Here is a 21,014-nt window from a genome sequence, read left to right as displayed (position 1 = left end):
AGACAAGAACTGTAAGGTCATCGTGGATGGTGGTAGCTGTATAAATGCTGTGTCTTCCAGCATGGTATCCTAGTTGGGTCTCTCTGCTGTTCCTCATCCCAACTCGTATAAGGTAGCGTGGGTTAACTCCACTGCCTTAGAGGTGAAGGAACGAAGCTTCATACCTATCTCCTTTGTTGATCACAAGGAGAATGTTTGGTGCAATGCATTGATCATGAATGTTGGACAAATTCTTTTGGGTCGCCCCTGGATCTATGATAAAAATGTCCACATTTTTGGGCATTCAAACACCTGCATGTTCGAACATGCGGGTAAAAAGATTAAGCTTTTGCCATCGCAGCCCCGGGTTATGGATGACTCGAAATCCAACCCTATTAAGTCCAAAAAAGGGCTGAATCTTGTTACCGCCAAGGTTCTGGACGCTGAGGTAGCTCAAGGCGCACCCTTTTATGCCTTAGTGGGTCGTGAGATTCCCGCCGGATCTGATGAACCGCCTCAAGAAGTCTAGCCTATTTTGGGATAGTATACTGATGTCTTTCATGATGATCTTCCAGATCAGTTACCTCCACTTAAAGACATTCATCATGCCATAGACTTCGTCCCTAGAGACTCCCTCCCGAACCTGCTGCATTATCGCATGAACCTCACGGAACATGCCGAGCTTAAGAAGCAGGTTGATGAGTTACTGCAGCGAGGTTTCATTAAGGAGAGTTTTAGTCCCTGCGCGGTGTCGGTTCTTCTTACACCGAAGAAGGATGGATCTTGGAGGATGTGTGTTGATAGCTGTGCTATTAACATGATCACCGTCAAATATCATCCCTATTTCGAGGCTAGACAATATACTTGATATGATGACGGGTGCCACATTATTCTCCAAAATTGATCTTAAAAGTGGGTACCACCAGATCTGGATCCGACCCGGAGATGAGTGGAAAACTGCCTTCAAGATCAAGGATGGCCTCTACGAGTGGTTAGTCATGCCTTTTGGGTTAAGTAACGCCCCGAGCACCTTCATGAGGATCATGACTCAAGTGCTGCGTCTGTTTATAGGAAAGTTTGTCGTCGTCTACTTTGACGACATTCTTATTTACAGTTAGTCGATTAGCCAGCACTTGGACCACTTAAGGCAAGTTTGTGAGTCTTGAGGAAGGAACAATTTTATGCCAATCCTAAAAAATGTACCTTCCTTGTAGATCGCGTCATCTTTTTAGGTTTCATCGTTTCAGCCCAAGGGGTTTCCGCAGACCCCGAGAAGGTGAGGGCCATTGTGGAATGACATATCTGTCACGACCCGGCCCGGCTAGCTCGCAAGTGCGAGGCGGAAACGGAGATCGGATGGAAAAGAGACCAATCAACAAAACATTACATAGAATTTTCCATAAAGAATTTAGCAAAACTAAACACATCTCCAATACATGTATGAAAGAGCCACTATGAATCCAAGTAAAAATTTTTTTTTTTCTTTTCTATTACTTTTACCTTCCAAAAGAGAGGTTTACACGAGTTCTTTCTATAACCTGAATCTCCAATCACCATAAAACTCTTCAAAAATCTACACATACCTCTATCTATCAACAAAATAACAAAATAACAAAAGAACCTGCCACCCGTCGTCTCCCTACGACGGTAGGTGCGCGGTGGCTGATCAGTCATCTAACCCCCTCTTTTGGATCCTCCTGAAAAGTATTCCCACAACGAGGGTGAGTTTTAAGCTCAATAGGTGAGGATAAAAATTCATTTAAACATAGGAAGAAAAAGGGAAACTACAACATGCTGGCGTAGGGAAAATTTAACAAGAAAATTATCAATTCTAAAGTAAGTTATGCTCCAGTGACAACATATTTTTCTTTACATCAATTTCTTTCCAATGCTTAAACCTTTCATTACATTTCCTTTCTTCCTTTCCTTTCATTTTAAAACATTGAGGCTCATTTAATCTCAATCACATATGACAATGTATGAAAAACATTCATAATAATTTAGTACGTATATATATATACATATCACCCGTCTCAGGAGTATCACTTGTACTGATCAGGTACAATAAATTGGCCATTTCCTTTTCCATAGGTTCAAAAGAACCAATCCTTTTCCACAGCTCATAAGAGCCTTCCTTTTCCATAGCTCATAAGAGCCTTCCTTTTCCTTGTGATACTCCCGCATCAACATGCTCATGCATTTATTACTTAAATAATCTTAAAATGAAATGCTCCATGTACTTTTCCATAATGTATTCTTGCATGTAAGATAAGGAAATCATGTGAAACAAGTGTATAACATGAGTGTGTATACCAAACATGAGTTAAGCATTGCATAGGAGAAACATTTGAAATCACTTCATTTGTCCATAGACTTACAAGGGAAAAATTGAGCCATAAGAGTTCATAAATAACATAAACCAATTGAACATTTCTATGTAATAGAACAAAATACAAGTTACCTAATATTTAAAAGAAAGTTCATCCCACCTACCTCAATTTGTGTAGTCCCTTCCTTTGTCGATCTATTCTTTTCCTTTTCACGAATTATCTAAAAGAAATATACAAGGGGAAAACATAAATAACGAACATCTACACAATATCTCAACCCTAATTCCAAAGGAAATAATTTCCTATGTTTGTGTAAGTGTTATAACAAACCCTTCCCTCAAAATATGATCTCTCCCTCATGTCCACTTTGAGTTTAGGTTTTAGTTCAAAAGCCATATATGGTCTAACACGCTAATCCTCTCTTTAAACCCAAGACATAAAAATAAACATGTAAATTTCGGAATTAATTAAACCAAAAATTAGAAATCATGGTTTTTCAATTAGAAACTATAGGTTAGCTTCCAAAACCCTCCTTAAATCAATTAGAAGTCAAAAAGGATTCAAAAACTTCATCATTAGGGAGAAACCCTAAATTCCTAACTCAAAGTTTTTTTTGGCTTAAACAATAAGTGCCTTTACATAAAACCTTCCTCAAATTACTAAAAACAATATTTGAGAAAGCATTTACAAGGGAGACATTTTTTTAGCATACCCTAATTTCAAAAATTTTCATTATTCACAAAAACTCAACATAAGATGGTTTAGAAACTCTCCCTAAACCTTCCCTAGACTTCTCTCAAAGAAAACCCAAAGAAAACCTAAAATATCTCAAAGCCCTAATTTCTTCTTTTCCAAAAATCATGAGAATGAGAGGGGAAATCAAAGTTCTAATGCATACCTTTGCTTTCCCTTAGTCTCCCCCACGATTTTTCCTAAGTTTGGTCGCCGGAAACCGCCGCCGGAGCCGCCGCCGAAGAACCCGTCGCCGCTCCTACCCGCGCCTCACGCCCCTTGGTTCCGCTCGGTTCGTGCGAATGGGGGAGAAGGAGGGCTCGGTTGGCCTAATAGGGAGAAATGGGAAAAGCCAAAAGACCCTTATGCCCTCACCTAAGTAATTCCGGCATTTTAAAAGCTTAGGGGTAGTTTGGGTATTACTTAACTTCCAATAATTATATCTCCTAATTTAAGCGAGATTACATATAAGTCCTTTATACCAAATCGATCGAAATTTCGCGCTCTATTTTATAAAATTATTTGCGTCGAAATCCGGCAACTTTGAATTTTTCACTTAAAATACGTCGCGGCGCTTTGAAAAGCGTGCGAAGTCTGAAATGGCTTTTTGCGGGTTTTACAATATCCCTCAGAACATCCAGGAAGTCCGCAGCTTCCACGGATTAGCCACCTTCTATAGGAGATTCATTCGGAATTTTAGCACTATCGTATCTCCTATCACTAATTGCTTAAAAAAGGGTGATTTTCACTAGATCCCGGCAGCCACCAGAGCTTTTGATGAGATCAAGCAAAAGATGGTGGAAGCCCCAGTGATGAGACTTCCTGATTTTTCCAAGGTCTTCGAAGTGACCTGCGTCGCTTCGGGGGTCAGAATTGGAGGAGTCCTCTCCCAGGAAGGTCACCCAGTAGCTTACTTCAGTGAAAAGCTTAATAACATTCGGCAGCGTTATTCCACGTATGAAAAAAAGTTTTACGCTGTGATCCAATCTCTTCGCTATTGGTGACACTACTTGCTCCCGCAAGAGTTCGTCATTTTCTTGGATCACGAAGCTCTGCGTTATATCAACTCCCAAAAGAAATTAAATGCACGCCATGGTCGATGGGTCGAGTTCCTTCAAGAGTACATATATACCTTCAGACATAAGGCGGGAGTTGTAAATAAAGCTGCCGATGCTCTCAGTCGTCGTATAATGACTACTACAGAGATGTGAGCAGAAGTCGTGGGATTTGACCAAATAAAGAGGGACTATTTGGAATGCCCCGACTTCAAGGAGATCTGCACTCTCTTTTGTCCACTGGCAACACACGCCTTGTGGACGATTTCCTATTGGAGGATGGTTATCTCTTCAAAGCCCAGAGGCTTTGTATCCCGAGCACCTCCGTTATGAAATTTCTTGTCTTGGAACTCCACATCGGAGGCCTCGCTGGGCACTTCGGTCGGGACAAAACTATTGAAGCCGTGGAGTATCGCTTCTTTTGGCCCAGCTTGAAGAGAGATGTCGGTCGCATGGTCAGTCAGTGTCACACCTGCCAACTGGCCAAGCAAAGTAAGCAAAACACGGGTCTTTACACTCCTCTTCCTATTCCTAGTTGTCATTGGCAGGATGTTAATATGGACTTTATCTTAGGCATGCCCAAGACACTTCATAAGAATGATGCCATTTGTGTTGTAGTTGATCAGTTCTCCAAAATGGCTCATTTTCTTCCTTGCTCCAAAACATCCGATGCCTCTCACATTGCGAAGTTATACTTCAACGAGGTCGTCCGTTTATATGGTTTACCCAAAACCATTGTATCGGATCGGGATGTGAAATCCACTAGCTATTTTTGGAAAACATTGTGGATGAAATGGGCACTAAATTGCAATTTTCCACTGCCTTTCACCCACAGACGGATGGTCAGACCGAGGTAGTTAATAGGAGTTTAGGTAATATGTTGCGATATTTGGTTGGCGAGCACATTAGAGATTGGGATTCCATTTTGCTTGTTGCTGAGTTTGCTTATAATAATTCCATTAACCAAACCACTGGCCTATGTCCTTCTGAAATTGTGTACAGGTTCTAATGTAGACAGCCATTAGATCTGATACCCATGTGTTTTAGGTATAGGATTTCTGAGTCTGCATTATCATTTGCATCCCATTTGCATGAACTTCATAAAGAAATTGCACAACAAATTGAAAGGAGCAATAATGAATACAAACTATATGCAGACTTGAAACAGCGTTTTAAAACTTTTAAGGTTGGTGACTCTATGATGGTGCGGATTTGTCCGGAATAGTTCCCGCAAGGAACATTTAAGAAGCTGCATGCCAAGAGTGTTGGATCATTCAAAATATTTAAGAAAATTAACGATAATGCTTACGTAGTAGATCTGACTGCAAATTTTAACATCAATCCCTCTTTTAACATTGAAGATTTAGTTGCATATGAATGTCCTGATTTTAACCCTCTAAATCCACTCATATAACAGCCTTGTGTGACCTCACCATGTGAAATCCCAAACCTACCTCTACTACCAAATATTCCTAAATCACCCTTAGTAGAAAAGGTGGCCGCGATCCTAAGTGATGATATCATATCCACAAGGGAAGGTGGACGAAAGAGATACTTGATCAGGTGGAAAGGAAAGCCCGAGTCGGAGGATACCTGGCTGGATCGCGAGGAGTTGCAGCAGATTGACCCATATGCACTAGAGATCTACGAGAGCACCAGAGACACTTATTCGACGGAGTCGAGTTTTCTCCCACCCCGGGAGAATGATGGGGACATCAGATCATGAAAGGTTTATCAGAGGCGTGGCCGCCGATCTACGACCATGATTAGGTAATTATATTTTTGATTTATTATATATATTTTCTTATTTATGTTGTCGCATTTTATTTGCTTTATTTAGTTTTTTGTTTTACCCTTTTATTAAGGGATGTTGTATGTAAGCCCTAGGGGCATTGTTGTCTTTTGTCTTTGAGTCATTTATATGAGGCTTTATATAACCCTTGTTCTCTTTTGAGGTTAATGAATGAATGATAATTTTTCTTCCCTTGTGATTTCTTTGTGAGATCGTATGAGCATTTGAGAGAGAAATCTCTAGGAGAGGGAGATCGGATCACCCACCAACCTTGGAGACGGTCGGGTTCGTGGTTCCTTATTTTGTGTTTTCTCATTACTACTCCTCCCAAGCCTTCAGCCACCGGCCACCAAGCCTTCCCCATCCACCCGCCGGTTTCATCACCACCACCATAAAACCCTCCACCATCCCCACGGTTAAATCCCACCCGCCGGCCCCATCTCTCCCCTTCTTCTCTCCTTTTTCCCTCCCAATGCATCCTTTCCTAATTTAGATTGAATCAAAATTGGACAAATTTTGAATTCAATTTCAATTGATTTGAAATCCAAAATCTTTCTTAATTTACGAAATCTTTAGGAAAGCTTCTTAATTAACTCCTATTTGAATTTCAAATTAAATAGGATATAATTAAATCTTTCTTATTTCCTAAATCTAAAATAAGAAACCCAATTTAATTCCTCAAATCCTCTCCCTCATCCCTAGTGCCGCCGGCCCCTCTTGGAAATTCTTTCCAAAACTCAAGTTGCTCTCTTGGAAAGAATTCAAAACCCCTCTTTTTCTATTGGCCGAAATTCCCCTTGCTCCCCACCTCCTTAAATCTTTCCAAAACCACTACTTCTAAGTTGGAATTAAGCCTCAATCTCTCCTCCCCTGCTGGTCAAAAACTCCCCAAGGCTTCTGTGCTATTTTTCGTCCACAAATCCCCCCCAAACCCCATCCCACGTTGGGTTTCCTGCTCTCCAAGACTGCTGCTAGAAAATTCCTCCAACCATTCCTGGATTCTCATCAGCTAGAGGCTTCAAAACTGCTGCCTTAAAGGGACAGCTTGTTGTCCATCAGTTTCCACCGGATTCTTTTCACTGTAGCATCATTGGAGAAGTCTCTCCTTGCCGTCCAGCACCTCCCAAAGTCAAAACAACGACTTCTCGCATGGATGGCTGACCCAGAAACAGATTACGGTCTTGCTTACGATGAACACGGGTTCGTGGACATTCTCCATTCAACCTTCTTCGACGTCAACCCGAGAATCGATCATACGGTGGAAGAATACATAGAGTGCATCTTGGACACCTTGGTTGAAGCTATTGAAGAACAATTTGAAATCATCGAGTGGAGGATTGCCGCCGATCTTTGACGGAGGTTCTACTTTTCCCTTTTCTTGTATTTCTTAAGTCTAACATTTTTCTTGTGATTTGATTGTAGTTACGAAGGACGCATTCGCCTGATTCTGCTAAGCTTAGTAAACATAGGAATTTGAGTGCATTCATTGTCTACTTATCTTATTGTTAGACTAGGGATTTTGTTGAAACTATTACTAAATTGTTGTTTTCTACGTTATTTTGAGAATTCAAATCTTTTGGATGTGCAACTTAGTCTAAACCGAAGTGACCCATCTTATGTTTTGATTCATTGTTTTATTTTCTAATAAGTTTATTTGTTATTTCTCTAATCAAGGATTTGTGCAAGTTCTTAATAAAATTCATTTGCAAACATCGTAGTCCTACATCAGAACCATTGTAGGGTATGTTTGCCCAATCATATAGTTTGTATGTGGTTGAAAGTATAGTGTGTTTTGTGATATGGTGTGCCATGATTAAATTTTGAATTTCATGCTCAAGTAGGGTTATTTCTTGTCTAAGGTGTACTTGGCTATTTGTCTTGTTGGTGTTGGCATCATGTATGAGAAATGATTATTATTCTTCTTCTTCTTATTATTATTAATTATGGTGCCATAGTTTTCATGAATAAAGTTTTCCTCTTATTGGATGTAGGGTTGTAAATGAGTAGCTCATTTATCAATGAATCTCTATTTGAGTTTATTTAATTATTTTTTCATTGTTTGTGTTTGTAAATTTTTGATATATATACGAGCCGCTCATGTATAATGAGCCGAGCACAAACAAATGAAGTTTTTTTTGGGTGGTTGATTCAGTAGGGAATTGAACTTAAATAGTATGCTTATACTTGGGTTGTTATTTAACGAATGAGCTAAACACAAGTTGCTTAATGACCTAAACACGAGATGTTTTCAAACATCTAGTTGGATGAACATCCCTTACTGGATGCAAAGTTTATGATCTTTGTGAAATTTGAAGCCGGAAGGAACCAGTGTTGTCTTGTCAATTAAATTATTCTCTTTCAATTTTTTTTTTGTTGCATCCCTCTTAAACATAACAGAAAAAATATTCATATGGCTGACCCCACATAGTGGGATAAAAGCTTGTATTGTTGTTTTATTTTTTTGAATCTATTTTATGTTTTATTGAGTGGATTGCTGATTGTTAACGTGGGAGCAAACAACATTTTTATCTGGTTCTTGCTACTATTATTTTTAAAGACAAAGATGACCTCATTTTTTTTGTGTGGATTTGCTGCCATAGATTGATATTTTATCCTAATAGAATTCACTAAGTATGTTTCATAGGGCACTTTTACGTATCTTATAATATACATTGGATGTTGTTAAGCCCTGTTTTTTTTAATCGTACTTTGATAGGTGTTGTGATACTGTTTTGTCTTATTGTGGATTCCTCTTGGAATGAAAATCGGTGAACCACAATGCACTTAACCTCAATGAGTACTTTTCGTTGCTTTCAAATTTTCCTATATGTACATTTGGATGAGAATTGGTTATGCTATATTTTTTCCCTTATGTTATCAAGCTGCATATGATGAATCCTTTTTCTCGTAGGATTGCAAAACCTCTACCCTATCAAAGTCTTATACATGATTTCTCTCATATTTGTGAACGTAGCATTTCTCCTGTAATCTGACTTAATTTTTGTTTTTGTTTCATGTTTAATGACAAATAAATGAAGTCCTATGCTCTTGGAGAAATACCTTCATTGAGTGACAGGATTACCGTCATACGCCAACTTTGGGATCTAACAAGAGATGTTCTGGTATGATTTAATGGTGTAGATTTATCTTTTTTTTTTTTGAGACTTTTGAGCCAATTAAAGGCAAACTCACATACACATCACATACGCAAGTTTTAAACCCAAGACCTCTTGGTTGGTAGCTTGAAGCTACCAACAACCAAATGAAAATGAGCTGCACATGTAGATTTACCTTTTGTTATGTCATTTTGTAACTCTTCTCCATGAGCTATATGAATTGAATATGAATTATTATAAATCACTACTGTTTCATGTGGATATCCTTAGGTTTTGAAATGCATGAATCATTTCAAAAAGTTTTGAAACATACATTTTAAAATCAGCATCTTCAAAGTTATCAGCTGTAATGCATACTCTGTTGGTGATTAGCAAAATATTGGATGAGTATAAAATGGAGATTGAGTTTAATTCATTAACCTCTTAATGGTGAAAAAAATATTAGCATGCTAATGTATTGCCTTGAAAATTGCAATGGGTGGAGAGGAGAGTAGAGATTGAGTGATTTTATGACTGAATTTTATTCTCTGGTTCTGTGTAAACAATATGATGAGTACATTAATAGATAGAGAAATAACTCTATGGGAAATAAACAAATCTAGAAACTAATCTTTCATCCTTTAATGGTTCAACCATTTTACAGTCTTCAGGTGTCTAAATTGGATAATTTGTGTCATGACTCGGCCCGGATACTCGATTTAGCAAGGCAGGAACTAAAAGTCGGACGGTAGGATCAAATCATTTCAATTCATGAGCAAAGTAACATGAAATTTTCTATTCAACTGAAGAGCCACTAACAAAAATTTCTCAAATACTTAACATTTGTAGACGTCATAAATTATTTGTTTTCATTAATGCGCCGTCTTTTATAGACAAACTCATCTCTTTCTGTCATTTCTAAAGCTTTGGAATTTTACCTGAAAACATTTATTTTGTGGAATGAGTTTACAAAGTAAACTCAGTGGATAATCATTATCGATTATAAAAATAGAAAAAAAAACATAGATAGATTATCTTATACTTCTTTCTTAGTATACAAAATCCATATATGTACATCTTTCATGCATTATAAATGTTCAATCATAAATATTACATTTCCTTTAACAGTTTTGACATTTACTTTTTTTTTTTAATTTCTATTTCCACTTATACAAGAGCACCGTCTAAATGTACCAATTAAGGTATAACCGTTTTCATTTCCATATTCTTTTCCTTTATACGTGCATGGGTACGTTGCTTCCCTAGTCAATACCATATGGGGGTGAACTCCTATAAATTTTGCATGCATATCCTTTTCCTTATTATAATTATTACATATGTTTTATTTTCATAAATATAGATATATAACTTTTACCTTTCCTTTTTGTTTTCCATTTGATTAGTATTTATACATTGGCATATGACAATTTTACATATACACATCTATAAATCTAATACATTTCACTTTAATAAAACTTTCAAACATTCGCAACATATGAAATTTATCAGAAGACTATAATATCACGAGATATGTATACCCTCAACATTTGTTATTTATGTTAATAATCACATTTTTAAAAGATTGTATGCATAAAATAAAAAAATGAAATAACATAAGTTACCCACTTTGATTCTTTCAAAACTTCGATCCTTGGTACAACCTAAGGAAAACACACAATCATGTAGATTTTTTTATATTTACCTTTCATAAATTTTGCATAAATATGTATTTAATTATTTCTTAGTTCAAACCTCGAATTTTCTTCCTTGTTGAATCCTTTTTGAATCGAACTCCTACACTTGCTTTCTTTTCTTCTAAAATTTCTATAATTAAGCAATACATATTTTATGAAAATATGCTTTAATAATAAATCTAAGAAAAATTATATAATAGAAATTTTACTTACAACAAGGAGCCAAATCCCAAAATTTTTCTTCTCTCTCTCAAAATTCTTTTCCCTCGCTTTCAAATCGTTTTATCTTCCCTAAAAAATAATGTCATTTACTTTAGGAAAAACAAAACATGAGAATTTATACAAAATTGGAAGGAAGAAATTCAATAACATGTTCCTTTTCTCTCCTCGGTTGTTTCTCTCGTTTGATGAAAGTTCTCCCAAATTTAGCACTTCCTTAGCGATAGGAATGAAAAGGAATGGTTAATTTTTATCCTTGAAGGAAATCATTTGCTTAAATTGGAAAACGGAACTCACCTTGCTCTCGCACAGAGCCCTTGGCCATCCGCCCCCCCTTTGTTTCACGAAAAAGGAACAGTACCGACCCCTATTGGGGTCGCGTCTTTAATTAGAAGGCTGGCCAATTCGGTTGAATAGGCCCAGCCAAAACCGAATATTACATTTAGTGTCAACAAGTTCTTATTAACGAGTCAAATATCTCAATAGCTTTTTCAACCTTTTGAGATCATTTGGCCCTTGAATCAAATTTTGCCCTTGAATCAAATTTTTGAGTAAAATTGAGCTCTAGTTCAGTCGTTTTGAAGTACTCCAAGATTTGTGGGCTATGTTGAAGATTGTGCTTGATTAGATAGGGATTGTTGCGATCCTAGCAGGAATAGAAAAAAACATACCTAGTTTGTGATCCTTCCTCGTTGGGCCATAGGAGTGCATAGTTTAAGGATGCGGTGTACACCTATTAAGGATTTATATGTCATCCCTTGTGTACACCAATGCCTTGGCTCATTTTCTATGTGAATTTATCTTTGTGACGTTTCGGTTGAAAGTTTATATACACGTCCCATCTGGTGATGATTCATCTCTTAAGCTGCATTACTGTATTCAAACACTCCTTCAGTGAATTGTTTGAGTTATTGATGTATTTACGTGTTTATCAAAGCAAAGGCCTGATTAGGACTTTTCAAACAGCTAAGAGATTTTTTATGGAAATATATATGTTCTTACATTAATATTTGATATTTACTTTTATTTGTTTTTTTTTGGGAAATTGTGTATTTTGAAAATGTACCTGAGCAACATTTGTTTCATCTTTATGTGAAAATAAAATTCTGAAGGATATCTCTATCATTTTGGAGCCCACATAGGTTTTTGGTGATTTAGCCTCAAAGAGCATTTTGATTATCTTGCATCCCATACTTTTCAGAAATATCTACACGGAGAAATTTTCATTTGGGATGGTGCAATCGTATTCATGTAACATTATGGTAGAATGCCACATGGAATGGTCGGGACACTCTACATTGCAATCAACCTCTAACTAAACTTACGTCATGTGAGCATATGGTATTAATGGTATATGGTAATCTTATTTATGGTCTATGATTGTATTTAAGGTTAAAAATTATTGTGCTTATATTGAAATCATCTCTCTCATGATGGATCATTTGAACTAATTGTACAATACATTATTATGAGCAATGCATCTTGCAATTTGGTCATCCTTCTACTTGCACTTTGTAGAACTTAGCGTTTGTTGAGAGCCTGACAAACCCTTGTTGTCATCATGTATTTAGAGCAGGTTGAAAGTTATAGAACCAAAAATAAGATGGAAATAACGAAATGTTTGATCTGAAGGCTGGCTGAAGTAGTAGTAAATAAAGTCAAAACAGTAACTGAAGTATTCCTTCCGTACTCTAAATTAAGTGATTTGTCTTGCTCTCTAAATGGTGAAATAGTAATGCACGGTCTTCTGCCTATCTAATTCTTTTCCATTCTTTTATTTGTTATCAGTGACAGATGCTGCTTTATAAATAACAAGAATCCTTTTACAACAGGTTCTTTTGGAGCCTGGAACTCCACATGGTTCAAGAATTATACGCCAGATGCGTTCCTATATTCTATGGATGGCTAAAAGAGTGAAAATCATAACTCTCTAATGTTTACTCTTTTGCACCGTTGGCTGCAGTGTTGGATTTTGTCATTCTTAATTGCTTTTATCTTCTCTTTCAGACATGTCGTAAGAGTAAAAAATCAAATGAAGTTCCAAGTAACGAAAAAAGTATTGTTGTTGACGCAGGAGCTTCAAGAAATAATGCATATGTTGTTGCTCCAGTGAGTCATGTTGAAAATTGTTCCCAGTTTTTTGCTACACTATTTTTAAAATGTTCTGACTTGTTAATTGGATATTTGGATGCTATTTTTGCAGTGTTCCCATGATGGTCGATGCCCTTTGGAGAATTCTGGTAAATATTGTCATTTTGTTCAGCGGATAGAGAGGACATCATCTCAACGCACATATAAGGTCCACACATCATCAATATCTTTATTTGTTTTCCATTCTATTTTTCTGTTACATGTGGCTAGGGAAGAGAGGTACCTGTGTGGTTTATTTATTTATTTTTGATGGGGGGGAGTAAGGTGGGTGGGGGTGAAAAGAAAGGGATAATGTGAAGTCATTCTTTAAGTGATCAGCTTTAAAAGTGTAACCAAAATATACTGTCTTTATATTTTAAGTGCAACTAGTTTGACTTTGATTATGAATTATTTCTAATTTTTTTTCATTCTGTTTTGTCTAACTAGCCTTGCAGTAATGTCTTTAAACTTAGTCTTTACAACTCCCCCTTACAGCTCTTAAACTTTGCCTTTGATTAATTAATGAGCTTTGTTAATGTCCTATCCTTATTCGCAATTGATGCTTTGACATCAGTAGGAGTTAGTCAAAAGAAAGTTGAAGAACAATGAACTGCCATTGTCTGTTAATGTCATTTCTATCAGGCAAATCCCTTGTTGTGCTTTGTAAGACACCTGTGATAGAAGGTTTTACATAATCCTATGTAATTGGCTATCAAGAAACATTTGCTTATGTAGCAAAACAAACATTGTACAAGTGCTCTTATCTATTTCATCTATCCTGGATTAACCTTTATACCGATTAGATGTTAATAATTTATTCCTTAATGGTGATATTAAAGAATTCTATATGAAAATTTCTTATAGTCTTCATACATTAGTCACAACAAACAATGTTTGCAAGCTTAAAAAGGTCTTTATGTGGCTCAAAGCAATTCTCACATGCTTGGTTCGATAAATCACGAAAGTGGTCAAGCATTATGGGTACATTCAATGTCAGTCTAATCATACTCTCTTTGTTAAAAGATCACTGAGAAGAAAACTATTGTTTTGATTCTTTATGTCATGCCATTTTTATCTCAAGTAATTTTTCAAAATAAATAATAAACTCTAGAGACTCCTTTTCAAAGAATTCAAGACTAAATACTTGAGAACCTTAATTTTTTATGGGTGTTGATCACAAAAGCGTGTCTTAGACTGTCAATGCATATGGCTTGGATTTTCTAAAAGTAACTAAACTATTATTACGTATACTTCTATGGATTCAACGACTAAACTTGGAACTTACTATGATTATAGTCCATTGAATAAATGTTGGTTTCAAAGACTTCTTGACAGATTATCTTTCTCACTTTTGATTTGTTATTTGATTTCCAATTATTGTGGCCAACCAATTTATGCATAATCCTATTGAAAGTCATATGGAGGCTTTTTTAAGGATTATGAGATATCTGAAAAAGACTCAAGGGAAAGGACAAGAAGATTGAGTTTTTATTAATGTGATTTGGTGGGCTCAATTATGGATCACAAGTAAACTTCTAGGTACTGTATGTTTGTATGGGAAAATTTGATCATTTGGTACTGTAAAAAATAATCTTTTGTTTCCCAAAGCAGTTCAGAAGTTGAGTTTAGAGCAATGACCCCTGAAATTTGTGACTGAATGCAATTGAAAAGACTTCTCAGTGAATTGCATAACTTAGGAGAAGAATTAATAAGACTTTTGTGTGATAATCAAACATCAATAAACATTGTCAAAAATCCCGTGCTTCATTATCATGCCAAACATGTTGCGATAGATTGACACTTCCATATCTCTTCAACCTTCTCTAACTTGTCACCAAATTATAAACATTCTCACCTAGGCATGTGCTCTTATAATTTTTGTAAGATTAAGTACCAACTTGGGAATGATAAGTATTTACTATCTACCTTGTGTTGGGGTTTTGAAATTTAAATAAGGAAGCACATAGACTAAGCTTTTTATGAGTTTCCTTTGGTGGGTTTTGGAGGGTTGTCACTTGGTTCTATGTTGTTTTGTATTTTCAGTTTTTTACTTGTTTTATGATTCGATTTGCTGTAATATGAGGAAAGGGATTTTGTCCTCTCCTCTATAATTATCTATTAGCCCTTTGAAATGCAAGCAATGGAATACAAATTCTATCTTTTTGTTGTTTTAGATGCTTGATGGTTTAGGTTTCTTGATGTTGCTAGGAAGATGTAATGAATGCAAACCACATAAAAGAAATTAAGATTATTAGATTAAAGATCATTAAATGCACAAGACGGTGCAAATATGAAAAAAAAAAGAGAATTAGATCTGAAATAATTGTGCGAAGATCTAATAAATTTGAAGAGAATAAGAAATTCAAATCAAACAAAACCATCCAACAGTTGAATTTTAATATCATATTTAACCAAAATCAAGAACTCTAGCAAGCAATTACAAAGTATTTTAAAGAAAAAAAAAAAGGAAAGAAATGGGCAAACTAAAGAAAATATAGGCATCATGTTGGTATAAGGAGATGACTTTACCTAAAATTTTGAATCACATTTATACTATACTCAAAGGAATTATATATGTATCCAACATACACATACAAGATTAAAATTGGAATTAATAATTTTATTGAATAAAAAACCATCTATTACATGCTTCTGAATGACTTTTTTAGGTTCCTCATGGCTCATATGTTGCTTATTCAAGAAGGATGAGCAAACATTTTTAGATTCTTTTTTAAAATAGTCTTCCTATACGACATTGAAAAAATTTGCAGAGGTTGGAAGCCTGAGTAGGAATGCGACCCAGGAAAATCTCGAATAGAGCACAACTCACATCGGGGCTTAAGGGAATATGCCACCATAAGCTGCTTCGGCAGTTATAAAGCACAACTCATGCCATGCCCTGCCCAAGAAGAATCAGATGAAGTAGATAAATCTAAACCAAAAACGACCAAACATTGATCGATAGTTCCAAACTACAAAAAATTATTGGCACCAGCCAAAATTGCATGCCCTTAAGTTCCTAAGAAAATTGTGGGTCATCTGTAATTAGTAGAGCACCGCTTAGACTACCAAAAAGTTTTGCATGTGACTGTAGCGCCACCAAATTATGTTGGAATGCACATGTGGCAATAATTGATTGCAATTTTGTCTTGCATGTGGGATTAAATTGTTTTTTTTATATTTCAGAGAGGATTAGGTGCACGAAAAAATTTGAATTTTATGGCAATTACACCTTATCTGAGCCATCCAAACCATGAGCCAAATCAGTTAATTCAGTAAACAAGGCACAGGACAATCCCTGTCGTTACAAGTCAAATGTAAACTTGCAGATCAGCATCAACAATTCTCACCGTTCTTCTCTATGGTTGTCTTGAAGCCTTTGTTGGGCACTTTAAACTCATCTTCTCGCACATTTTTTTATATATAGTTTGTAATGTTCAGTCACTTATTATAACATGGCGAATAACTATGAAACTTGATTTCTGTATTTGAAGTATCATTTTTTATAGGATAACTTTGTCATTGTTTTCTCTCAATCCTTACCATTCATGTATTTAGAATATGATATCTACATAATACTTAACATTCTGAACGTTTTTTGAAATTTATTTCTAGAGCATTCATACTTGTTTGATGGTATTGCTTACACGAGTTTCTGTGGAATTTTGTTGGAGTTATTTAATTATTTTACAATTTCATTGGCTATTTTCCATTATTGCAGCGATCCAAGGGAGAGCCATTGCGCGGTTTTGAGGATGAGAAGTTTTGTTTTGTTGCTTTAAAGCGTGGCAACCGGCCAGAGTAAGAACTTTAGGATGTGAATGCTATATAAAATTTATCCTAAAAGACTCATTTTAGCTTGGTTATCTCCATTCTTTCTAGTAAAATTTTGATCTAGCTAATTATGTGTACCATTGATGTCAAAATAGTGTTTCTCCTTTTCTTCTTTTTTATGAAACATAGCTTCAGTTTATTTTATTTATTTATTGGCTTTATAGGATTAATTACGAAGCAATATTATTAAAAGATAAAGTTATTATGTAGGTATGATGGATTTAAGTATTTGAACCTATTATACAGCACAAAACTTCTAGGGTAAGATTAGGTGATTAAAATAGATTAAGTTCCTTAAAAGTATTGTGATAGGAGAAGATTTTGGAGGTAAAAATTAATATTTTAACTGTAGTTAGGCCAAATATGTTGTATGAACTTGAGTATTGAGCAGTTAGGTAGTCTTTTTCATTGACAAGTTTAAATAGTTGAATTGAGAATATTGGATATTTGGTAAAACTTGTTAAGGATGAATTATGAAATAATTAATGGTTGGCGTTGTAATCTATTGAAAGGTAAGATAGTGAAAAATAGGTTTGTGGTTTGGTTAGTATAACAAAAGATAAATGATGCACTAGTAAGACTGTTAGTTAACTTTATGTTAACATATTAGGAAGATAAAAAAGTCATACTCTAGGTAATATGAATAGAAGTTTTGCAAAAGGCTTTGCACAAAAATAGGTTTAATACCTTATGGAATACTCAGTATGGATGAAAAGAGAATGAGAGTTTCTACAAGGTATGACTGGAATGAGGTTCATTAAACTAACAACAAACAGTTATGGCTAATGGTGATGATGATTGTTTTTATGTTGCTGATCAAATTGAAATTATTGATTTTATTTGGGTGTTGCTCCTTGAATTTTTTACTCGAATCTTATGAAATCAAATAGGATTTTTTAATTCGGGCTCGTGGCCTGAAGTCCCTTGGTGAAGGACAACGTAGTACCCGTCAGCTGCAGGATGTGTCCGGGCTCACGGTTGTATCTTTCTTTCTCTAAATCCTTTTCTCATCCTCCCTTGACCGCCGATCAAAATCCCCCACTTTCCACCGGCCGATTCTTTCATAAACTCTTACACTTCCATAAAACCAGCCTCCCCTTCTCCCTCCCCATGGCCTTAGCTCTACCTACAACACCCCCACCAACCTCCCTAGTCGCCGGTCTCACTAAACTGTCGGCCACCATCTTTCCCCTTGGCTCCACAAGTCTCCCTTAACATTTAAAGCCCTTTCCTATTTTAGCCCTTCTAACTTAGTAACAAATTGTAATTCAAAATTCAAATTAATTTGAATTTGATTTTTGTTTCTAAAATTAGGATTCTTATTTTAGGAAAGTATTTTAGTTAGGTCCGGTTAGTTATTTAATTGGATGTGATTTAAATATTACTCCCTAATTTAAGGTTCCAATTAAAGTCCTTTTTAATTATCTTTCCCTAATCTCTCCTCCCCCTTTTAATGCCCCCGGCCCCTTCCCCCCTTCTTCCTCTTTGCCTCCAAAATTTGTATCCCCCTTTGATTGCTTTCCTTTTATCAAACGATCTAAGTTAGGAAAATATTTGAGTTCAAATTTGAGTTCAAATTCTAAGTAATTTTGAATTTGAAATACTTTCCTAATTTAAGATAGCCTATTTTAGGAAAGTTACTTAAATTAAATCTAATTAGGTTTCTAATTGGATTTGATTTGATTTAATTATTCATAATATTTTGATCTCAATTAAAGCAAGAAATTCAAATATCAAATATATCCTTTTTTTCCCTTATCATTCTACATCAGTTTGGTATCAGAGCATGGTTGCCTGGGATGCGGACTCGATGGAGTCGAGCTCTTTTCTAACCTGGGAGAATGATGCGGACATCCGACGGTGGACGTTATTCAAAGGAAGAGACGAAGATCGACGACCAAGATCCCTCCATTTTTATCTTAGTTTATTATTTGCATTTTTTATTTAATTATGCATTTTTTGTTTTTACTCTTAAGGGTCTTGACTTATGTAAGCCTAAGGGGTAAAGTTGTCTTTTAGTTTCTTTTAAGGCCTATATATAGAGGCCCTTGCTCTTGTATTAGATAATGTTGTATGATTAATAAAATTTTGTGTTTGCACTTGTGTTTTTGGGAAGAATCTTGGGTGAGATTCCTATGAGAAGAATTCATAGCTTCCACAAGCCACAGGATGCGTTTGGGCTCGTGGCCTGAAGTTCCTTGGTGAAGGACAACGTCGTACCCGTCAGCTGCAGGATGTGTCCGGGCTCACGGTTGTATCTTTCTTTCTCTAAATCCTTTTCTCATCCTCCCTTGACCGCCGACCAAAATCCCCCACTTTCCACCGGCCGATTCTTTCATAAACCCTTACACTTCCACAAAACCAGCCTCCCCTTCTCCCTCCCCACGGCCTTAGCTCCACTTGCAACACCCCCACCAACCTCCCTAGTCACCGATTTTGCTAAACTGCGGCCACCTTCTTTCCCCTTGGCTCCACAAATCTCCCTTCACATTCAAAACCCCTCTCCTATTTTAGCCCTTATAAGTTAGAAACAAATTGAAATTTAAAATTCAAATTAATTTGAATTTGAATTTTGTTTCTAAAATTAGGATTCTTATTTTAGGAAAGTATTTGAGTTAGGTCCAGTTAATTATTTAATTGGATGTGATTTAAATATTACTTCCTAATTTAAGGTTCCAATTAAAGTCCTTTTTAATTCTCTTTCCAGAACCTCACCTCCCCCTTTTAATGACGCTGGACCCTTCCCCCCTTCTTCCTCTTTGCCTCCAAAATTTGAATTCCCTTTTGATTACATTCCTTTTATCAAACAATTTAAGTTAGAAAAATATTTGAGTTCAAATTCTAAGTAATTTTGAATTTGAAATACTTTCCTAATTTAAGATAGCTTATTTTAGGGGCGTCCCCTTCCCCCCTTCTTCCTCTTTGCCTCCAAAATTTGAATTCCCCTTTGATTACTTTTCCTTTTATCAAACAATTTAAGTTAGGAAAATATTTGAGTTCAAATTCTAAGTAATTTTGAATTTGAAATACTTTCCTAATTTAAGATAGCTTATTTTAGAAAAGTTACTTAAATTAAATCTAATTAGGTTTCTAATTGGATTTGATTTGATTTAATTATTCATAATATTTTGATCTCAATTAAAGCAAGAAATTCATATCTCAAATGTCCTTTTTTTTCCCTTCTCGTTCTACATCACATACTCTCTTTGTTAAAAGATCACTGAGAATAAAACTATTGTTTTGATTCTTTATATCAATGCCATTTTTATCTTAAGTAATTTTGCAAAATAAATAAGAAACCCTAGAGACTCCTTTTCTTCAAGGAATTCAAGACTAAAGACTTGGGAACCTTAAATTTTTATGGGTGTTGATCACAAAAGTGTGTCTTAGACTGTGAATGCATATGTCTTGGATTTTCTTGAAGTAACTAAACTATTATTACATAAACTTCTATGAATTCAACGACTAAACTTGGAACTTACTATGATTATAGTCCAGTGAATAAATGTCGGTTTCAAAGATTTTTTGACAGATTATCTATCTCACTTTTGATTTATTATTTGATTTCCAATTATTGTGGCAAAACAATTTATGAATAATCATATTGAAAGTCATATGGAGGCTTTTTTAAGGATTATGAGATATCTGAAAAAGACTCTAGGGAAAGGACAAGAAGATTGAGTTTTTATTAATGTGATTTGGTGGGCTAAATTATGGATCACAAGTAAACTTCAAGGTACTGTATGTTTGTGTGGGAAAATTTGATCACTTGGTACTGTAAAAAATAATCTTTTGTTGCCCAAAGCAGTTTAGAAATTGAGTTTAGAGCAATGACCCATGAAATTTGTGAATGAATGCAGTTGAAAAGACTTATCAGTGAATTGCATAACTTAGGAGAATAATTAATGAGACTATTGATGCGGACATCCAACCGTCCATGGCTATCCGAGGAGCTGAAGATCAACTGCTGTTATCGTCCCACGTTATCTTATATTTTATTTGTAATTTTTAAATTTTTATTATGAATTTTCTATTTTTACCCTCACTTAAGAGGGTCGTCCTATGTAAGCCTTAGGGGCATATGTGTCTTGTTTTAGTTTCTTAGGCCTATATATAGAGGCCCTTTCTTGTGTAATGGGATGATGAATTGATAA

General features: G+C 35.6%; 1 protein-coding gene across 1 annotated transcript in view; it reads left to right on the top strand.

The window, feature by feature from the left end:
* Positions 1–21,014, top strand: part of LOC110111282 — a 44,649-nt gene that overhangs the window by 8,758 nt on the left and 14,877 nt on the right. The window contains exons 6-10 of the mRNA XM_020843076.2: positions 8,927–9,010; positions 12,729–12,809; positions 12,904–13,005; positions 13,100–13,195; positions 16,748–16,827. Of these exons, the coding sequence (XP_020698735.1) occupies positions 8,927–9,010; positions 12,729–12,809; positions 12,904–13,005; positions 13,100–13,195; positions 16,748–16,827 (443 nt within the window). The remainder of the gene's footprint in view (positions 1–8,926; positions 9,011–12,728; positions 12,810–12,903; positions 13,006–13,099; positions 13,196–16,747; positions 16,828–21,014) is intronic.

Source organism: Dendrobium catenatum, unplaced genomic scaffold, assembly GCF_001605985.2.
Source record: "Dendrobium catenatum unplaced genomic scaffold, ASM160598v2 fragScaff_scaffold_1165, whole genome shotgun sequence".
NCBI lineage: Eukaryota > Viridiplantae > Streptophyta > Magnoliopsida > Asparagales > Orchidaceae > Dendrobium > Dendrobium catenatum.
Note: the sequence above shows the minus strand (reverse complement) of the source record. Positions and strands in the feature narration are given on the sequence as shown.